Source organism: Wickerhamiella sorbophila (assembly GCF_002251995.1).
Source record: "Wickerhamiella sorbophila strain DS02 chromosome Unknown contig2, whole genome shotgun sequence".
NCBI classification, from domain to species: Eukaryota; Fungi; Ascomycota; class Dipodascomycetes; order Dipodascales; family Trichomonascaceae; genus Wickerhamiella; species Wickerhamiella sorbophila.
In genome coordinates this window covers 1500670-1520866 of record NW_020194005.1, presented here as the reverse complement: position 1 = coordinate 1520866, position 20197 = coordinate 1500670, and the positions used below count along the sequence as shown (strand labels likewise).

The 20197-nt window shown below is 48.9% G+C and overlaps 9 protein-coding genes across 9 annotated transcripts; 6 read left to right on the top strand and 3 right to left on the bottom strand.

Annotated features, from left to right (window-relative positions):
* Positions 1-57: 57 nt before the first annotated feature.
* On the top strand, positions 58-897 carry B9G98_04143 (putative hydrolase NIT3; the record flags this gene model as incomplete). The annotated part of the gene is made up of 1 exon (XM_024810700.1): positions 58-897. The coding sequence occupies one exon, from the start codon at positions 58-60 to the stop codon at positions 895-897; it is 840 nt and encodes a 279-aa protein (XP_024666468.1).
* A 166-nt stretch (positions 898-1063) lies between these two features.
* On the top strand, positions 1064-6064 carry B9G98_04142 (Adenylate cyclase; the record flags this gene model as incomplete). Its single annotated transcript, XM_024810699.1, has 1 exon — positions 1064-6064. The coding sequence occupies one exon, from the start codon at positions 1064-1066 to the stop codon at positions 6062-6064; it is 5001 nt and encodes a 1666-aa protein (XP_024666467.1).
* A 209-nt stretch (positions 6065-6273) lies between these two features.
* B9G98_04141 (Glycerol kinase) lies at positions 6274-7839 on the top strand (the record flags this gene model as incomplete). The annotated part of the gene is made up of 1 exon (XM_024810698.1): positions 6274-7839. The coding sequence occupies one exon, from the start codon at positions 6274-6276 to the stop codon at positions 7837-7839; it is 1566 nt and encodes a 521-aa protein (XP_024666466.1).
* An 884-nt stretch (positions 7840-8723) lies between these two features.
* Positions 8724-11114, top strand: B9G98_04140 (Sulfate permease 2; the record flags this gene model as incomplete). The annotated part of the gene is made up of 1 exon (XM_024810697.1): positions 8724-11114. The coding sequence occupies one exon, from the start codon at positions 8724-8726 to the stop codon at positions 11112-11114; it is 2391 nt and encodes a 796-aa protein (XP_024666465.1).
* Positions 11115-11201: 87 nt separating this feature from the next.
* B9G98_04139 (Pre-mRNA-splicing factor cwf16) lies at positions 11202-11762 on the bottom strand (the record flags this gene model as incomplete). Its single annotated transcript, XM_024810696.1, has 1 exon — positions 11202-11762. One exon carries the CDS (start codon positions 11760-11762, stop codon positions 11202-11204), a length of 561 nt encoding a protein of 186 aa, XP_024666464.1.
* A 201-nt stretch (positions 11763-11963) lies between these two features.
* Positions 11964-14351, top strand: B9G98_04138 (Low-affinity potassium transport protein; the record flags this gene model as incomplete). Its single annotated transcript, XM_024810695.1, has 1 exon — positions 11964-14351. The coding sequence occupies one exon, from the start codon at positions 11964-11966 to the stop codon at positions 14349-14351; it is 2388 nt and encodes a 795-aa protein (XP_024666463.1).
* Positions 14352-14723: 372 nt separating this feature from the next.
* B9G98_04137 (MAP kinase kinase PBS2) lies at positions 14724-16775 on the top strand (the record flags this gene model as incomplete). Its single annotated transcript, XM_024810694.1, has 1 exon — positions 14724-16775. One exon carries the CDS (start codon positions 14724-14726, stop codon positions 16773-16775), a length of 2052 nt encoding a protein of 683 aa, XP_024666462.1.
* A 32-nt stretch (positions 16776-16807) lies between these two features.
* B9G98_04136 (Uncharacterized protein ANR2) lies at positions 16808-17960 on the bottom strand (the record flags this gene model as incomplete). The annotated part of the gene is made up of 1 exon (XM_024810693.1): positions 16808-17960. Exon 1 carries the CDS (start codon positions 17954-17956, stop codon positions 16808-16810), a length of 1149 nt encoding a protein of 382 aa, XP_024666461.1. The 5' UTR covers positions 17957-17960.
* Positions 17961-17998: 38 nt separating this feature from the next.
* On the bottom strand, positions 17999-20170 carry B9G98_04135 (Heat shock protein 70 LHS1; the record flags this gene model as incomplete). The annotated part of the gene is made up of 1 exon (XM_024810692.1): positions 17999-20170. The coding sequence occupies one exon, from the start codon at positions 20168-20170 to the stop codon at positions 17999-18001; it is 2172 nt and encodes a 723-aa protein (XP_024666460.1).
* Positions 20171-20197: the final 27 nt, after the last annotated feature.

Below are 20197 nucleotides of genomic sequence, written 5' to 3'. Positions count from 1 at the left end.
CTTTTGTATTTGGATATTATTATTTCCTTCCCCCAACTCAACGCTTATCTTATCACGATGCTGCGTCAACCCCTCAAAGTAGCGTTGGTTCAATTGAAGGTAGGAGCCGATAAGGCGGCTAATTTAGCTCATGCCAAGGCGAAAGTTAGTGAAGCGGCTTCTCATGGTGCCAAGCTAGTTGTGTTGCCTGAATGCTGGAACTCGCCCTACGCGGTGACTGCCTTCCCCGAGTACGCAGAAGAGGTGCCTACTGGCGAAACCAGTGAGTTCTTGGCTGATTTGGCAAAGTCGACAGGCGTCTTTCTGATTGGTGGCTCAATTCCTGAGAAGGACGGCGACAAGTACTACAACACAAGTGTCAGCTACAGCCCCTCTGGCCAGCTGCTTGGCAAACACCGAAAGATCCACCTGTTCGACATTGACGTCCCCGGTAAGATCCGGTTCAAAGAGTCTGATATTCTTTCTCCTGGAAATACAGAAACCCTGATCGATCTTGAAGGCTACGGCAAAGTTGGTTTGGGCATCTGCTATGACATCAGGTTCCCGGAATTGGCAGCTCGGGCCGCTCGGCGTGGTGCCTTTGCCATGATCTACCCAGGCGCCTTCAACACAACCACCGGCCCCCTGCACTGGCAACTGCTCGCTCGCTCGAGAGCTGTCGATAACCAGGTGTTTGTGCTCGTGGATTCGCCGGCTCGCGACATGTCGTCGTCGTACCATGCCTACGGTCATTCGCAGGCAGTCGATCCCTGGGGGGCCGTGCTAACAGAAGCTGCCGAAGATGAGTGTATTGTTTATGCAACTTTGGACCCCGCTGCAATTGCCGATGTCAGACAATCGATCCCCGTATCCTCTCAGCGCAGGTTCGACGTTTATCCGGATGTATCGAAAAAGTAGTACATAAAAAACTAGCCAGTTAGTCGCTCTATTCCTTAACCACTCTTACGGCTACCCTAACTTTCCTGCCCACCCATTTTTTCCCCCCTCTGCCGTCTGCATCCAGCTGCAGCCCGCCGTTAGTTAGAAAAGGGTCATCGTGTGGGTAGTAGACGACAAGTGACTAATGGTGCCCGCAGCCGACGAAGGATCTTCGAGCCGAAGACGCAACAAGCTACGGCATAATTCCACCGCCAGCAGCTCCACAAGCTCTGCTGGGGTGCCGCCGTTGTATGATGTGCCGCACTCACCACCCGCGCCAAGGCGGAGCACAAGCGATATACCGCCTGATGTGGTAGTGCCCGCCGAACCTGTTTGCTCTTGCTCTCGCAAGCCTCGCTCCAAGCATCGTAGAACACTGCTGTCAAGATTCATTGGGAGCAGAGACCCCGAACCAGGCAAGTCGAGCCCTGAAATTGCACCGTTATGGGGGTCTCGTCATGTGGACCTGTTCTTTACCGAGTTCCCACGCGAGCGGAAGCTTTCGCGGCCTTCAGTATCCAGTAATTCGAGTAATTTGAACTCGAGACGTATGAATTCAACTTCTGGAACTTCTCCAGGAACTTCTCTTTCCAATCCAAGGTCTTCACGATCCTCCAACAATACAATTGAGAATCACAAGGATGGTTTGCTATCGTCAACATACTCTGTGAGCTATGATCCACTCTCTAAACTTGCCACTCAGAATCAATTGCATCACTCGCAAGACGCTAAACTAGCAGAAATTCCTACGCGCCCAAGTGATGAGACGTTGCGGCACCCTGAAATGCCTCTCTCTGTCTCGTCGATAAAGGGTCAGACACTATTTTTGCGTATTTATCGTGCAGATGGATCTTTTGGTACTGTCGCAGGGCCTCTCGAAATGAGCGTTAATGATCTACTTCACCTTGCTGCCAGAAAGTTTTTTATTCCAGATATCGACCGGTTCCATCTGGTGGCCTTACTCCCAGACAAAGTCGCTGTGCTTCCTCTCAATGCTAGACCATTTGAGTTTATAAAAAACCAGCTCACTAGAGTGGGGTATACGGAGCGTGATCCTTGGCTTGATATTTGTCGAAAGAACCTTACAAGCTTGGGTAAGATCATCCTAACAGACCACCCTTTGATCCCGCCTTCGGAGAGCGTTGTTAGCTCGCTTCACAAACGCCCTGATCGTGTGGTCCTGAGGAAACAGGACCTGTTGACAATGCCGTCGTATGTTGCTGAAACGGCTGATTGGGTTGAAGTCTTGGACATTTCGCAATCAATGGGTCTTCACGTGACTGAAAAGTATTGGTCCAGTTTACGAAGAATCAAGGTATTCAAAGCCGAACGCTGCAACTTCGGCAACCTTATGAATGTTTCATTTTTGCCTTATCTCACTACGTTGACCCATCTAGATCTTTCTCGCAATGGACTCTCAACTCTTGATGTGGACTTCAAGAAGCTACCACATCTTCGAGCCCTCAACTTAAGAGGTAACAACCTCAATGAGCTCCCTCCTTCTTTGGAATCTGTGGAACTCCGCTTACTCTATTTGGGCACAAATTCTCTTACGAGTTTCCCTTTTCGTATCACCACGTTGCTTGACCTTGATCTCAGCTACAACAAACTGACAGAACTACCACTGCACCTTGAATCTTTCCATGCTCTCGAGAGACTGAGTCTTGCCAATAATAAAATCGAAGGAATACCAGAGAATTTGGGTCCTCTTCCGAACTTGACTGATCTTGATCTTCGCTACAATCATGTGGGTGACATTAGCGCTCTCTTCCAGCCCAAACTGCACACTCTCGACGTTTCTCATAATACTCGTATTGAGAATAAGCATCGGAATTCCAGTATGGCTGCAGCCACGACACCAATGGGTTCGCCTCTGCTTGGTGTAAAACCTCGTGCGCACAACAAACTTGCCCACCTGCGAAAGATTGACTTGTCCTATAGTCGCTCAATCCGTTTAGTTCCCAATGTTCAAATGGATAGTGTTTCGGTGATCAACTTGGAGTGTTCGTTGCTTGTGTCTGTGCCCGAGGAACTGTTCACATGTATTCCGAACCTGGAAATCGTCGATCTCAGTAAAAACAAATTGTCGCGGTTGCCTCAGTCCATCAAAAGGCTCAAAAGACTCCGAAAACTTTATCTATCGAGCAACTCCTTGAATATTCTACCCAACGATCTTTACTACTTGCCTCAGCTAGAGGTCTTGGACTTGCATGCCAACAATTTCAAAACGCTGCCCCAGGCTGCGCGTGAGCTTCGTCGCTTGCGTGTTCTTAATCTATCGTCTAACTTGCTCGAATCGCTTCCCTCGTTCAGTTTACACGATTTGGACTCTTCATCTACCCCCAGCCGCGAGATTCTTTCGCCTACAAGCCTTTTCCCTGTTTCTTCACATCGGAGTTTCGACTCAAAAGGAATGGATGAATCGCGAAGAGGTTCTGCTGTTAGCAACCTGTCTCTGGACCCATCTTCCACTGATAAACATGGGTCCCCTTATGCTGAAGACGAGAGCACTACCACGCTACTGCAGGCATCAGACACCTTTGCATCATCATTTGGAGAGCCACCTAGTCTCGAAGAGCTCTACTTGGCAGATAACCGCTTAGGTGATGATTGTTTCGAAGAATTGTCGTTCTGTACAGAGCTTCGAGTTTTGAATCTGAGCTACAATGAAATCACAGAGATCCCTAGCGGAACACTGGTGCACATGCCTCATCTGAAAGAACTCAGTCTTTCTGGTAACAGAGTTTCAACACTTTCTCAAGAGGACTTTTCGAATGCCCGCAGTCTGAAGAGTTTGTATATCAATTCCAACAAACTGCATACCTTACCAGCGGAGCTGTCGAAGGTGACGGAACTCGAGACACTCGATGTGGCTTGCAACAATTTGCGATACAACGTGTCTAACTGGACATTTGAGTGGAATTGGAGATGGAACAAACGGCTTCGACTGCTCAACTTGTCATCTAACCGTCGTCTCGAAATTATGCGCCCCCCCAATCAACGAAGTAATGAGGAAGACTACACAAGTTTCTGTGTGTTACCCAATTTGCAGATTCTTGGCTTGATGGATGTGACACTGACCACCTCTGCGCTTCCTGATCAGTCAGAAAACTGCCGTGTGCGTACGTATGGTAGTGACTTTTCTTTCGGTCGCTTTGGTGTTGCGGATTATCTCGCTGATGGCGCAGCCCTCAGTATCAACGACTTGATGATTGACTCATTCAGGGGTAACAAGGACGAAATGTTAGCTGGAATGTTTGACGGCTTCCTTGCCGAAAACCGTGGTAACCGCATCTCCAAAATAACTCAGGAGCTCATTGCACCCGTTGTGAAGCAGGAGCTTGAGCGCCGGGGAAAGGAAGACACTGTATCTGACTGTTTGCGTAGGGCTTTCTTGACTGCTCATCGTGAAATTGGTAATGCCTCGATGGCTACCAAGGAAGAAGTGTCACATAGCTTTGTTGGGCAGTACAGTGCGGCTGCCCAAAATCTCACTGTTCAAGACCAGGAGAGCTGCACAGGTGCAACACTGGTTTATATCAAAGACCGAAGTGTCTATATTGCGTCAACTGGCGGTGCACGTGTTATTATAGCGAAAGCAAATGGCCAGTTCGCTATTCTTTCTGAGCCAGTCAAACTCCAATCCGATTTTAGCGTGGATATGATGCGGACTGGTGGAGGCATCATGTGCCAGGATCTGATCAATGGAAAAATCCCCCACAATCCTGTGATTGGAGCGTATTCGGAGGGTGTATTGACGTCAGCAGCGCCAAATATTTATGAGTATACCCTGGAGGATACCGCTGATACTGTTATCATCGCTTCCAGCGAGCTCTGGGATGTCATGTCCTATGAAACTGCTGCGGACCTGGCCAGGACAGAGGCTCGTGATCCCATGCTTGCTGCGCTAAAATTGAGAGATTTCGCTTTGGCCTACGGCCGAGATAAAATCAAGCAGCTGATGGTTATGGTCTACGGCCGTACAAGAGTTCAGACTGACGATGTGAGAGAAATGAATATTGCTATGATCGATAAGCGTCGCCGTCTTGCTCTACCGGAAGACCCTATACTTGCTCGAATTGCAGAGACAACGCCTCCTCAGGGCGAAATTACCATGGTGTTTACAGATATTCGGCATTCAACTGTTTTGTGGGAAATGCTTCCTGATGTAATGGAGGCGGCCAACAAGATTCACCAGAACATGATGCGGCGCTCTTTTAGGGCCATGGGTGGTTACGAAGTCAAGATGGAAGGTGATGCGTTCATTATCTCGTTCCATACTGCTGTCGACGCCTTGCTGTGGTGTTTAACTGCACAGCAGCAGCTTTTGGACGTTGACTGGCCAACTGAGCTCCTGGCACATCCAGAATGCGCACCTGTATATTCCCCTGATGGCAGGTTACTGTACCGAGGCTTGAGCGTTCGCATGGGCATTCATTGTGGTCGGGCCGTACACGAGCTGGACGCAGTAACGCGTCGTATGGATTACTTTGGACCTATGGTGAACAAGACAGCGCGTATTAGTGCAGCGGCAGCTGGGGGCCAAATTGCAGTTTCTGCTGATTTGCTGAATATGCTGAAAACTGAGTGTGAGAGCCCAGCCGACGACGAAGCGCGCCGTCAATGCGCGACTTTGTCTGCTTGTGGATATAATGTGCAAGAACTGGGTGAAATTAAGCTGAAAGGAATCGAAATGCCCGAGTTAATCTATATCATCTATCCTGGCACGCTCAAGTCACGCAGCGAAAGCGTGATGCCCGAAGCCGAGCCACTGGTGGTGTCCATGCCTCCCAGCATACCCTCATCGCCTCCCCCACCGATGCCATCCCAGCAGCGTGGCAGTAGCTTTGGTACAGCTGCGTCGCTGGCATCTGTGCCGTCCATACAGCCTGCTGGGGAAGCCGAACGTGCTCCGAGCGATCTGGATGCCGCCCAGTCGGTCACCAACCGTTTAGAGCGGATCTGTGCATTCATTCGCACAGGCCAAATGTCGGAACCTCTTTCTAATGAGACTCAGCAAGCACTAGAACACTATGTCACCCGCATTGAAAACAGCGTAGACTCCCTGACCTTGCAGATGTTGATGCCGGAGTGGAACGGCCCCACAGTGGGCGGTCTTTTTGACGAAAATTTTGACAGTGATTAGATTGTATATTTATTTGATTTTTACCAGACTAGCTATGTGGCTGCACAAATCGTTCTGGTGGGCGCTTATCTCTGCAAATGCCGACGGTTTGCCAAGCTTTCACGCCTTCATGCACCGCTGCGCTAATTCCACCAAAACACAGTTGTACCCCTGCACGAACCTGGGGTGTCTCCAGAAAACCCGAAGGTGAGGGTCAACTTGACTTAGTCATGGAGGATTCACTGGTTGTAGCTATAGATCAAGGCACAACTTCGGCTAGGGCGGTTGTTTTCAATAGCTATACGCTTCCTGTTGCGGCCTATCAGTTTGAGCTCACACAAATCACTCCCAATCCAGGTTGGATAGAGCAAGACCCCAAGCAGCTTGTTGAAGCATGTCGGACCTGTCTAATGAACGTTGGCCATCAGCTTGCGGCCAAGAATATACCTGCAAGCCGAGTGAAAGCCATTGGCATCGCTAATCAGCGCGAAACTTCTGTGTTATGGGATCGTCGCACAGGAGAGCCTGTGGCTAACGCTATTGTATGGTCGGACACCCGCACCGAACCGCTGGTCGAGGAGATGCGAAAACTGCCCGGTGCAGACCAAGTACAGGATATTTGCGGACTACATTTGAACGCTTATTTCGCTGCATTAAAAGTTCGCTGGCTGTTGGACCATAATGAGAACGCTCGCCGTGTCTACAACGAAGGTGAGCTGTGCTTCGGCACCGTCGACTCGTGGCTGATTTACGCTTTGAGTGGAGGTGCAACCCATATCACAGATGCTTCAAACGCCAGTCGCTCGATGCTGTTAAATTTAAAGGAGATGCGCTACGACGAGCGTTTGATCGAGTTCTTTGGTTTCGAAAAGCTTATCTTACCCGAAATTAAGCCCTCAAGCGAGGTGTACGGAAAATACCACGCCCCTGGCGACGATTTGCATGGAACGCCTATTTCCGGTTGCGTTGGTGATCAAAGCTCGGCTTTGGTAGGACACATGGGCTTCAACAAGGGCGACGCTAAGAACACTTATGGAACAGGTTGTTTCTTGCACTATAATACCGGAGAGACTCCGGTGTTTTCTAAAAATGGTTTATTAACTACTATTGCCTACCAGCTCCCTGGCCAGCCTCCAACCTACGCGTTAGAAGGTTCTGTTGCTGTGTGCGGTAGCGCTATCAAGTGGCTCAAGAACAATCTGGGTATGATTGAGACCAGTGAGCAGGTGGGTGATCTTATAGAGAGCGTGCCCAATTCGGCTGGAGTGTACTTTGTAACTGCTTTCAGTGGTCTTTTTTCGCCCTATTGGCGGGCAGATGCCCGGGGAACAATCGTGGGCATTACCTCGTACACAAACCGTGCTCACATCGTCCGTTCAGCCATAGAAGCAGTGTGTTTCCAAACTCGAGCAATCTTCCAGCTCATGGAGTACGAGAACGAAATACAGGGAGGTGTTTCTAATATGACCAGAGACCGCATTTTGAGCGTGGATGGTGGTTTGACTTCAAGTGATGTGATCATGCAACTTCAGGCGGACATTCTGGGTGTCAACATTGTTCGACCGGCGATGAAGGAAGTTACTGCATTGGGGGCAGGAATTATGGCTGGCTTGGCTGTAGGTGTTTGGAAAGATCTCGCCGACGTCACAATGCGTCACTCGCTATCGGAGGGATCCATGTCACGGTTCACCCCCCACTCAAGTGCTGAACAGCGTCGTCAAGGCTTCCACCAATGGCAAAGAGCCGTAGAGAGGGCCACGGGTTGGATCGAAGCCGCCGACGCTGCTGTAGTCTAAATTTCAACGATATCATATAGGTGTTTAGGATAGCTATCTGACCTACGTAACCTAGACAGGGAGTGCAACTGTGCCATGAGATGCGGAGGGACACTCTGCAGAGTAAATTGCCAATAATAAAGCTGAAACATCAGCTCTTCTTAAGCATATCTAGCGTTTTCAATACTATCATTCTATAAACGCCTTGATTAGCTGTCCTCCACCTTTTTGCTTGATTTCATCTTTTTCTCCGAACTGCCTCCTAGACACCCTAACCCAACTGGTAGACGATGCTGGAGGTCAGAGAAATAAATAATGTGTATCGGGGCAAGGCGTGAAAGTCTCTTTGCTGTATTTCGAACTATAAGCGCCCCAGCATTAAGCGTCAGATTCCTCAAATCCAAGTACTTTCCCGTAGAAAATAACCCTTTATAGGCCAACACACACCTATTGAGGTCATCTAGCAATATTGAACCTCATGCTCGGGGTAAGGGCGATGCCTTGCAAGCTGGACCGAGCACTGAAGGCATATTATCATGCTGGACAGCGGAAACGATGGGTTGCCACCTTCGATCCGTCGTGGAGTGACCCAATAACCGTCAGGTGAAATGAAACCAGAATAAATTTAAACATTGAGAGTGAATTGTACTGTAGCTCGTCTTGAAGGCGGCCTACAGCACGTGTTTACCTGTACGGTCGGCGAGTCGTCTATGGTTACATGGTGCATGAATTAGAAATTGTTGCATGAACCTGCAGAAAACTGGTATACGAAAATTCACGTGACTTGTAACCATAGCTTCAATAAAAACCTCCCGGAAATTGAAAAACTTGAGGTTTCCGATCGCAAACTCTGTGCATTTTCGTATACGCCCCACGCATAAGTGAAAGCTTATTATTGAAATATAATGAGGGCCACATACGAAGAAGAGTTTGAAGAACCGCCTCGAGTCATTGACGAGTACACCGAGGAAACGGTGACCGTCGTAGACGCTGCTCGAGACGCCTTCAAAGACCCTTGGATAAAAGTGAAAGAGTATGTTCTGTCTCTTTTCCCGATCGTGCAGTGGATCTACCGCTACAATTACACTTGGCTTGTCGCAGATTTGACGGCAGGTCTCACTGTTGGCGTTGTTGTTGTTCCGCAAAGTATGTCCTACGCTCAAATTGCTGGTTTGCCCGTCCAGTATGGCTTGTATTCTTCTTTTGTTGGCGTGATTCTTTACTGCATATTCGCTACCTCTAAGGATGTTACAATCGGCCCTGTTGCTGTTATGTCTGCAGAGGTCTATAGAGTTGTTCACCGTGTAATCGAAAAGAGCAACGGTAAATACACGACCGACGATGCGCCCCTAATCGCTACCGGGCTTGCTCTACTCTGTGGCGGCATCACCGCTGGAATCGGCTTGCTGCGCCTGGGCTTTTTACTCGATTATTTGTCGATGCCGGCCATCCTGGGTTTCATCTCAGGTTCTGCTTTCACTATTGTGGTGGGACAAGTGCCGAATTTAATGGGTATCAACAAACTTTTTAATACTCGTGCTGCTTCGTACGAGGTGGTTATCAACAGTTTCAAGCACTTGGGTTCGTCTAACCTCAACTGTGCATTTGGACTCGTTTGCTTGTTCTTGCTCTACTTCTTCAAGTATCTGTTCGAATTCTTAGCCAAAAGAGACCCCCGTCGCAAGAAGGTTTACTTCTACCTTTCCACTCTACGAACTGCGACGATTATTATTTTCTCCACCGTCATCTCGTGGGCCGTTTGCCACCCGCACAAGAAATCTGGTAAATTCCCAATTTCTATTGTCAAGGATGTCCCTCGTGGTCTCCAAGATGTGGGTATTCATTCTTTGTCGGCTGATATGGCCTCTGACATGGCATCCGAATTACCCATTGCCACTGTCATTCTTCTGCTGGAGCATATCTCTATCGCCAAGTCTTTCGGTCGCATCAACGATTATCGCATTAATCCTAACCAGGAGCTTATTGCTATTGGTGTTACCAATTTAGTCGGCCACTTCTTTTCGGCCTATCCTGCCACAGGATCTTTTTCCCGTACCGCTCTCAAGTCAAAGTGTGGTGTTCGTACTCCGCTGGCGGGTATTTTCACAGGTATCGTTGTCTTGATTGCTATCTATGCCTTGACTGAAGCTTTCTTTTATATCTCTAATGCTGCATTGGCTGCTGTTATCATCCATGCCGTTATTGATCTTATTTCAAGCTGGCGCAACACCTGGAAAATTTGGCTCATTTCACCAATCGAATGTGTTATTTTCTTGGGGGATATTCTACTGTGTGTCTTTGTAAGTATTGAGGCAGGCGTCTACTTTGCTGCTGCTGCTTCCTTGGTTTGGCTTTTGTTGCGCGTTTCTTTCCCCAGTGGTCAGTTCCTTGGCCGAGTTCAGTATATACGTGTCAACAACCCTACCATTGCAAACACTGAGGTCCTTGACGGGAAGTCGGAAGATGGTGACAGTGTTGATAAGAAGGTTGCCGAGTGCCGCCAGAACAGTGTTGAGAGTGGCTTCAGTGACAGTGACATTGAGCCTGTTTGCAGCAGCCTCCAAATTGCTGAGCTCCACACCAATTACAATGGACCCCAAAAAGCCGCTGGAGAAGTGCCACAACCAGTTCACCAGTTCGGATCAAAATGGGTGCCTCTGAATCGGAAGGCAATCAACAAAGATATCATCGTGATCCCGCCTCCACCTGGTGTCTTTGTATTTCGACCTACTGAAAGTTTGACATACCCTAACGCATCTCGCCAAATGGACACTTTGACCGAGTATATTCGAAAACAGACTCGTCGTGATATCGACCTCAGTAAACCTGTCAAACTTGGTGATCGCCCCTGGAACGATCATGGCCCCCGTCATCGTAAATTCGACCCCAACTTCGTTGATACTCGCCCGATTCTTCGAGCCGTAGTGTTTGACCTTTCTGCCACCCCTCATATTGACCTCACTGCTGTCAACATCATTCTTGACGTTTACAATGAGCTTACCAAGTATGCTAACCGTGACATTGAATTCCACTTTGCGGGTATCTTGTCCCCGTGGGCCCGTCGTGCATTGGTGAACTGTGGCTTTGGAGGAATCAAGGGCCGACAAGCTCCCGCCGTTCATCAGGTTGCCTTAGCTCGCGGCATCCGAGGTTCTGGGCTGAGCGAGGTGACTTCAGAAGCACCGGACTCGTCAGATATCGAAGCCCAAAAAGGCACAATCAACGAACCAGAGTATCTGCCGTTGACTGCAACGAATGCTGGGTTTTTCCATTTCGATATTCCTGACCTTTCCTAATGTTAAAAACAAAAATCCAAGGCAGCAATTGCCGTGTTATTTAAATACAGAGATAGAGAGCCGGGCTCTAATAAGTTATTTTTACAATTATTTTTTGACAATCCCAAGAGACTTTTTCTTCTTTTTCATGGTTGTCGCAAGAACAGGCACCGGGCGGGCGCGTTTCAAATCTACAGTTTTGAGATCTGATTGTGCCGGACCAAGCGCAGCCCTTGCCGCTGCAGCCTGAACCATATCTGCCTTCTTCTTGGCGACCAGCAACTCTCGGTCTCGCTGAGACTCCAGCTTTGATTGATTTGTGGATTTCTCCAATTCTTCGAGAGCGTCCTTCGGCTTGGACTTGGCCTCTTCGTGCAGTCTGGCCAGACGCTCCTCCACTGTTTCGTCCTCTAGCTCCTTTTGCCGCCAAGGTTCGAGATTTCGGGCACCACCGCTGACTACTATATAGTCGCTAGTTTTGGGGTCCGTTTTAAAGACTATTTCGTTGGCACACCGCGGACATCGAATTGTGAAACTGATCACTGCGATGTCCAGGTACGATTCGTCGGTGATCCGCTTGCGAGCATTAAACTTGGTGCCTTTGTATATAAAGTGCTGACACTCACTACAATGCATAGCAAACGGTGCCATCAGCCGCACATTTTTCATTGCTCAATTCAGTCACCGTCGAAAAAAGTGCTGCAGAAGCAGAATTCCTAACGCTTTGAACCTGGCTTACTGTGCGATTTTTTCCCCCTGGCGTACGTAAGACAGACTTATAAGGCTGCTAATATTACTAGCCCGCTGGGTTTGAAGGCACTTTTTACTTGAAAGCAGAACATTATCGTCGGTGTTATTGGAGCATAATAAATGGAAGACCACAACCAGGATTCTGATACCGAAGAGGAGTATGTGAGGCCGCGATGGTACGACTACAACCACATGTACTGGTTGTCCTGGCACTGGCTCTCCGACAATGTGCGAGCAATTTTCTACTGGTGGGTGCGATTTTTCAAGTCGTTTATTGGCCTACACTATATTTATATCATTTCGATGTCCATCATATCATCGATCATCATTTACCCACAAAAAGACATGACCTATACCAACGCACTTTTCCAGGCGGTCTCAATTTCAACAAACACAGGCCTTAATACAATTCCCTTAGCAGACATGAAAGTTTATCAACAGGTCGTCTCTTACATTGTGCCTATTTTGGTTCATCCGCTCGTGATCAACGGTGCGGTGGTGGTGGCACGGCTGCATTGGTTCGAGAAAAAGTTTGATAACATCGCCGAAATGTCGAAACGGCAGTCCAAGATGCGAAGAGCAGCTACCAAGGCGAGGGCCCAGCAGGCGGCAGACAACAGCTCCGATATTTCGCCGAGTGATGAGGAAAAAGAGGTTGGTCTCGAGGACCCAGTCCTGACGAACAGCTCAGAAACAACAACAAACCAGCACCCGCCCACTGACAGAGACATTCGGTTCGGTGACTTGCCAATGCCTTCGCGTCGTGAATATAATACCCAGGACATGTTCCGATCTCTAAGAATGATGAAAAGCCAGCCTAATGCTGAGGATCTCGATGAAGATGATGGGCCGGCCCTTATTATCAAGAGCCCTCGAGACATTGAGCTGGATGAAGCTAGAGGCATTGCTGGCGTCGTAAGGAGAGCGTCAGAGGGTCATAATTCAATCGAACCCCACCCTGATGAAGAAAACGAGGCGCAACGCAGACGGCCTTCTTTCAGCACGCCAATGGACCCACGACTTCGTCAGAACAGCACAATCCATTCTCGCAGATCTAGTATCCACGATTTACGAAGTACTGGGCGAACAATGACAGCAAACTATTTATCATGGACGCCCACCGTTGGGCGTAACTCCACATTCGTTGGCTTGACTAGAGAACAGAAAGATGAGCTGGGAGGTGTTGAGCACCGTGCACTGCGCCTTTTGCTAATGATTGTTAGTGGATACCTCTTGGGATTTCTTATCGTGGCGACGATCATGTTTGTTCCCTGGACATACGCACGGAAACACTACAAGGATATAATTGAAAATCAGGACTTGTCGCCTGGATGGCACTCTGCATTTTTGGCGGTCTCATCTTTCTGTAACTTGGGAATGTCACTTTCTGGCGACTCGCTCACTATTTTCCAAAGGACCGCATATATCCCCTTGTTGGTGAGTATTTTTATCATGTTCGGCAACACAGCCGTGCCAGTAGGACTGCGTCTGGTAATCTGGATTATGTTCAAATTGACCCCTCCGTTTGGTCGTATGCATGAGACGCTGGCATTTTTATTAGACCATCCCCGTCGTTGTTTCATGCTTTTATTTCCTTCAGGCACCACCATGCTACTTTTTCTGGTGTTATGCTTGTTCAACGTTGTGGACCTTATCTTGTTCGTTATTTTCGATCTCGGAAGATCAGCTCTTACAGATATTCCAATGAACTACAGAGTTATGTGTGGTTTTGTACAGAGCGTTTGCACTCGTATTGCAGGATTTTCTATTCTGCCGTTGCCTGATCTGCATATCGCCGTGAAATTTTCGTACATTATCCTCATGTACATTTCGGTCTATCCGTTGGCTATTTCGATTCGTAAAACCAACGTTTACGAAGAACAAACTCTGGGTATTTACGGAGATGAGGAAGATATCAATGCTGAAGAAAGGAGCATGCTTGAATCAGCCAAGTCGTCTGCGCCCACTAGCCCGATGTTGTCGCATATGCAAAGACAGCTTTCGCACGATTTATGGTATCTTGTGTTGGGGCTATTTTTGGTTCTTATTTGTGAAGCCGGTAAGATAGAGCGAAATGAGATCCCATTCTTTGACGTGCTCTTCGAAGTTGTGTCTGCCTATGGCACAGTGGGAATGTCAATGGGCTTTCCAACCACTTCAGCATCTTTAAGCTCACAGTTCAGCACGGTGGGCAAGCTTGTTATCATGGCCCTGATGATTCGCGGCCGCCACCGGGGTCTGCCATATCGGATTGATCGATCGATTATTCTTAAAGGTGGTGATGTTGAAGTGCTCGACGAAGTTCAGCAAACACTTGCAAGACATCCCACTGTACTTCAACAACGCAACACTCTTGATAACTGGTCCTCTCGCGTCGAAACAACTGCATCCAGGCTACGCCGGGTGGGTACCTCAGCCAGCCGCCTGCGGCCGACGTTGACCTCCTTGTCAGGCCGGTCTCAAGACAGTAGACGTCGTCAGCGCACACAAAGAGCTATGTCTAGTTAGTTATTGCATGTATATACTTAATTTACGACTTTACACGCCTGCAGTCTGATTGTCAGATGCCATAACCCGAACCCTTACACATTGGCATGCATGTATCAGAAGCAAATCCACAGCAACTGGATGGTGCGGACGGCTAAGGCTGACAAACCACATATCGTTGTGCTTCGGATAATTAGAGATCGCAGAATACGCCTCACTCCAGAACACCCAGGTGATAAGCGCACGATCGTGATAATCCTAAAAGCTAGTCTTTCTCTGACCTATCCATTGTCAGGTTGATATCGTCAGGACTAGGTTACATTGGCCAGACAGACTTTGCATCTCCCCACCGTGAGGAAAGAAACTATTCCGACTTTTTTGACAGCAGAGAGCATGTCAAACGACGAGCAGTTGCCGCCAACTACGGGCCTACAAAACCTCAAGCTCGGCGGTAACGGCTCGAACGATTCACTGAAGTTATGTACTGATGTCGGCCGCAAGCAAAGCGCTTCATCTATATCCAGCGTGGAGGCCCTGTCCTCTCCGGACAGCACTCTGGGCTCTCCGGCTGCATCTTCGATGATGAGTGGACTTGCTGCTGAAATGCAGGCGCGTGTTCTCGCGTTGCAATCGTCCCGTCTCAAGCGCACGGCTTCAAGCACTTCTCAACCCAGGGGTATGACCCGGAAGCCGTCCATGTGCCGTACTCCCTCGCTCTACCGGACTGCATCAACGGCAAGTAATAGCAACGTTGATCTCACCACACCCATTCCATCCGATTCCAGCAGTGAGGCGGCTTCATCGGTAAGTTCGCCGGTTACGACCCCAACCGCAGAGCTACGACGTGTTGAGTTGAGTGACCCGCCGGCGGGCCCTCACCATCCCCTTAATTTGGACACTTCAAACGACTCGTCTCTCTCACATCAATCCATTGCTTCCGATAAAAATCTTAGTGATAGACCACTGCCTGCCCGTCCCGCCAGCATGCCCAATGTAGCAACTGGTGCTATGACTGATGTACCCGGAGGCGCTTTGACAGGTGCCATGCCTAGTGGCTCATTGACAGGGCCAATTCCTAGTGGTGCTCTTACCGGAGCTCCCTCGGGAGCTTTGACAGGGGTACCGGGCGGTGCACTAACGGGAAACCTTCACCGGACTCCTAGTGCAAGTGGGCGTGTTTTACCAGTTCCAACTGCAACAACCTTGAAAAAGGCACATATGAACTTGCATGGTGGATCGAGCATGTCTAGCCGCTTCCCAGGACTTTCATTGCGTGAAGCACGAGGTGGAAGTGGCCCTAATGGTCAAAATAACGAAGAATCTCTGAAACCATCAAAACCTCGTGTTTCGGGTGGAAGGCGACCCTCTGGTTTAGTGCTGCCACCTCTTCCAGGTGGAGGAGGGCCTCAGGCAGCAGCGATGGTTGGTCCAGCTGTTCGTTCACAGCGCAAAAACAAACTTTTTGCGTATCAAAAATATATTGATATCGAATCAGGGTCACTTAATTTTGCTGGCAAAGCAGTGATTCACTCTAAAGGAATTGACTTCAGCAACGGCACGTCTTTTCAAATCTCTCTTGATGAGCTCGAACCTCTCGAAGAGCTAGGTGCGGGCAATTACGGTACCGTCACGCGGGTAGTGCACAAACCAACAAAAGTAGAGATGGCCATGAAAGAAATTCGTTTAGAGCTCGACGAGGCTTCGTTCCGTCAAATTCTCATGGAACTTGATATCTTGCACCGCTGCCATTCTGAACATATGGTAGACTTCTACGGCGCTTTCTTTGTCGAGGGTGCTGTATACCTGTGTCTAGAGTATATGGATGGTGGCTCGATGAACCAAATATACGAAAATGGCATTCCTGAAAAATACCTGAGAGAAGTGTCTCGCTCCGTCGTGCTGGGCCTCAAAGAACTGAAGGAGCGGCACAAGATCATCCACCGTGATGTCAAGCCGACAAACGTCTTGTCGTCGTCGACCACTGGCAAGATCAAGCTTTGTGATTTCGGTGTAAGCGGGAACCTTGTTGCTTCGATTGCTCGAACCAATATTGGCTGTCAATCGTACATGGCTCCTGAGCGTATCAATTATGCTGCCTCCGCGCAGGCTGCGGAGTACTCTGTAGAGAGTGATATCTGGTCGCTTGGCCTCAGCATTATCGAAATGGCCATTGGTGTGTACCCATATCCGGCTGAGATTTACAGCAACATCTTCTCTCAGCTTTCGGCCATTGTTGAGGGCCAACCGCCTCAGCTGGACCCTAAGAAATTCAGTGCTGAAGCATGCTCGTTCGTGGCCGCCTGTCTTTGTAAAGATCCGCGAGTCCGGGCGTCTTATGCTGATCTACTTGCTCACCCTTGGCTCGCTAATCACCCACCTTTAGAAAATCACGAGATTGCCGAGTTCGTGCGTGAACGACTTGAAGCAGCTAAGGGTAGTAAGTAGATATGTAGAATTTACAGAATTATCTTATGCACTTAAACACAGCAGCACCAGCTGGTGAACCAGACTGGTCTGTCGAACCAAACCAGGCTAAACCTCTGTAGAAACTCCCGGTCCTGCCGGCAGAAAATGTCGAGTCCGAGTGCTGCCAGATCTGCTGCTGTGATTCGAATCACGCCTCCATCCGAGTCCTCGGCTAAGCGACTGAAAGTGTGTATGAGACCGCGCGTGTAATTCTGAAACTGGCCAACTACAGCCACACCCTCTGGAGAAGCCTCTAGCAGTGGCTGAACTTCTTGAGCATCAAGCGAAGCACTTTCGCCCGCAGATGCCCACCAAATCAACCCATTAGCTGCAGCATTGGCCGCTGCTGTCATGATGCCAGAGCTTTCGGCTGGAACATCGAACGCTTTAGCAATAACTGAGAATCGGTGTGAATCAGTCCATGTGGGCTCTAAATTATTGCCCGAAAGCAGCGATTTGACGCTGTCAGGCCTTCCAATAATGTCAGCGGCGTTCTGTGCACTGTGGGTAAGAAGTTCGTCAGTTGAACAAGCCACAAAAGACTCCAACTGCTGCAGGTCCGCAAGATCATGGAGCGTGACGTTATAAATAGCTTCGGGGTCCGTGTATTGTAGCGCCTGACGGTGTTCTGGTAACAAGTGACGCACATCACTAGGAATCGTGGTCATTCGGGAGAGCACGTAGGCAAACCTGCTGGCATCATGAACCGAGGAATTAACAAATAGCAGAATGCGCATTCTGGCAAGTCCAGCTTTCCACAATTCAAACACCCTAGGGCCAAATCGGCCCAAAAACAAGTCTGCTCCCAGCACGGGGTGGCAGCGGGGATCGGGGGCACCCAATTGTTTGGGCAGAACATCTGTATCGCCAATGGACAGGAACTTTTCCAAAGCGTCCCGTAAGAAGGTCTCCTGGTTCCACTCGAGACTCCCGCTGACTACCGCCAATGAGTAGAACTTGGCCGTTTCCCGGGTGTTGCCCCTCATGCCGTAAACCGCGCAGCCCATTTGGTCGCAGTACTTAAAGTATATAGTATCTTCCGTACGTGTGTGCAGGCCACTGGGAAGCATTTTGAACTCAATTCCATTCAAATTGCCCGCCTCAGATTGCCAAACCACTTGGTTGCCTTTGTTGGCGTCAAACTCCGCTAAAACGAGCATAAGTCAGCAAAGTGGAAGAGGTTGGTTTATTGGGTTATTTCACTACAGTTCGTCATGAGGGGACAGTTTGTCAATGACCTCAAGGAGTTTTTCGGCTAGATCTTTGGGGAGAGAAGGTAGTTGCTTCTTCAAGTTTTCGATTTGCTCGGCGGTGGCCGACGTAAACGCCTGCAGAAGCCAGTTCTCTTGAGTCTTATCAACGACAATACCTGCTTGCGTCAATAGCTTTGCAAGATCCAACTCAGGTTTTTGCGCCTGCTGCTCGGGCTCAGACTTTTGCTCAGACTCGGGCTTAGGATCAGCTTCAGGCTTCAAATCCTTGTGGATCTTCTTGGCATGGGCAAGCTTCTCAGCGTACTGCACAATTGTACCTTTACCCTCATCAATCCACTCCATCAGAGAGTGAATATCGGGAAGCTCAGGGGCAAGATCACGCAAGCGATACAGCAGAGTCTCCAGTTCGTGATGGAGCCCTTCTTTCCGCTGGCGGTCTTTGTCGGCCTTGTCAAGAACGCTCATGTGATACAGCAGTTTTTGACGTTCTGAAGAGCTCAGCGGTGTCGCACCCATATACTTGGGCGTGGCAGGTAAATATCTTGAAGACTCACGAGTCTCAACATTCTCGGTCGTTGTCTCGTTGGTCTTGGTAATGGCCTTGTTACACTTGACAGAGGACCACATCAGCTGAGCGATTCTATTCTTGTCCAGTTGAAATTTCAAGTCAACCGTGGGCTCGTCAACGCATTTACTGCTCTCCTCGAGGTAGGTAATCGCTTCAGAAATAGACGGAATAGACCACTGCAAAATTGGCGAACCGTTTTCAATAAGCTCAAGTTTCAACTCGTCGGTCACAGAAACGTTCAAACGCGCTGTCGAAGACAATGTGGATCCTGTGGGGAACAGAGACTTTTTATCTCCGTTAACCGTCAATGAATAGTCGAACGGAGAGCGATCCACGACAGTGATGTTTTTGCTCTTGAAAATACCAGAAATACCAACGCCACGGAGTGTAGCACCCATGCAAGCAGCTTCATCCGCATTGACATTTTTGGAAATGATGTCCCCGGCCATTTTACGGATTTCGGCCTGGACGAACGGAGACCTGGTACCGCCACCAGCGAGAATGACGGAGTCTAAGTCCGCAACTTGCAACTGGTCGCCGTTAAACAATTTAAAAGAGTCCTGTAGCGGACCAGAGACGCGAGAAACCAATCCCTGGCAGGCCTTTTCCAGAACCGCCCGCTCAATTTTCAAATCAATATTATAATCCTTATAAGCGGACTCGATATGGACTCGAGTTTCTGTGTTTGCACTCAAAACAGCCTTTGCACGTTCGGCCTCACGCCACAAACGATTAAGAATTTTTGGCGTACGCAAATCAACGGTTGAAACCTTAGCCACCTTGGACAGCTCATCAACAAGTGTATCCCGAATAACCTTGGTAATAGCATGTCCGCCCAGATTGGTGTCATAGCCGAAGCCTTCCACATCAATAACCACGTTGTTTCCTTCTTGACGAACAGAAAGAAGGGTGGAGGTAGTTGACTGAGCACCCATGTCGTAGACAGCGATATACTGTTTGTCTTCGGTGAATTGACGAGTTGAAGCATAGTTAACAGCCACAGCAACACCATCGTCAACCAAGGAGATCAAACTCAAACCGGATAACTCAATAGCATCAACTAGGGCTCGACGCTGATCCATTGTCAAATGACCAGGAATGGCTACTGCGACATCTTTGATGCTGCCAGTACCAAACTTGTGGTCCAGCAGCTCCTGTGCGCGTCTCTTGATATCGGAAAACGTCATAGCAACTGCTTCCTCGACAGGAATCTGTTCAGATGCAATACTCAGGTCAATAGACTGCCGAGTGCTTCCAGATAGTACGACACCTGGATTCAGATCCTGGTATGAAGAAACGCCTTCGTGTCCCACTGGAAGCCCCAGAAGCTGCTTGAGATAGTAGAATGCTGCTTGAGGAAAACGAGAAACTAAAGCATGCCCCGTAGTGCCGTAAACACGCTCGAACTCGCCATCAACCGGCTTAAATAAAAGACCCGATGTATCTTTTCGTTTTGAGTCTTGGGTCAAGATAATTTCAAATGGAATATTAGGGGCCACTAGGGCCGATTTAGTGAACTCGGCACCAAAGTCAACTCCTAGAACAGAGCATAGTACTGCTTGAACTAGCGTCAACCCTACGAGCCAGCGCATAATTAACTAAGTCTTTGGGGTCTGCTT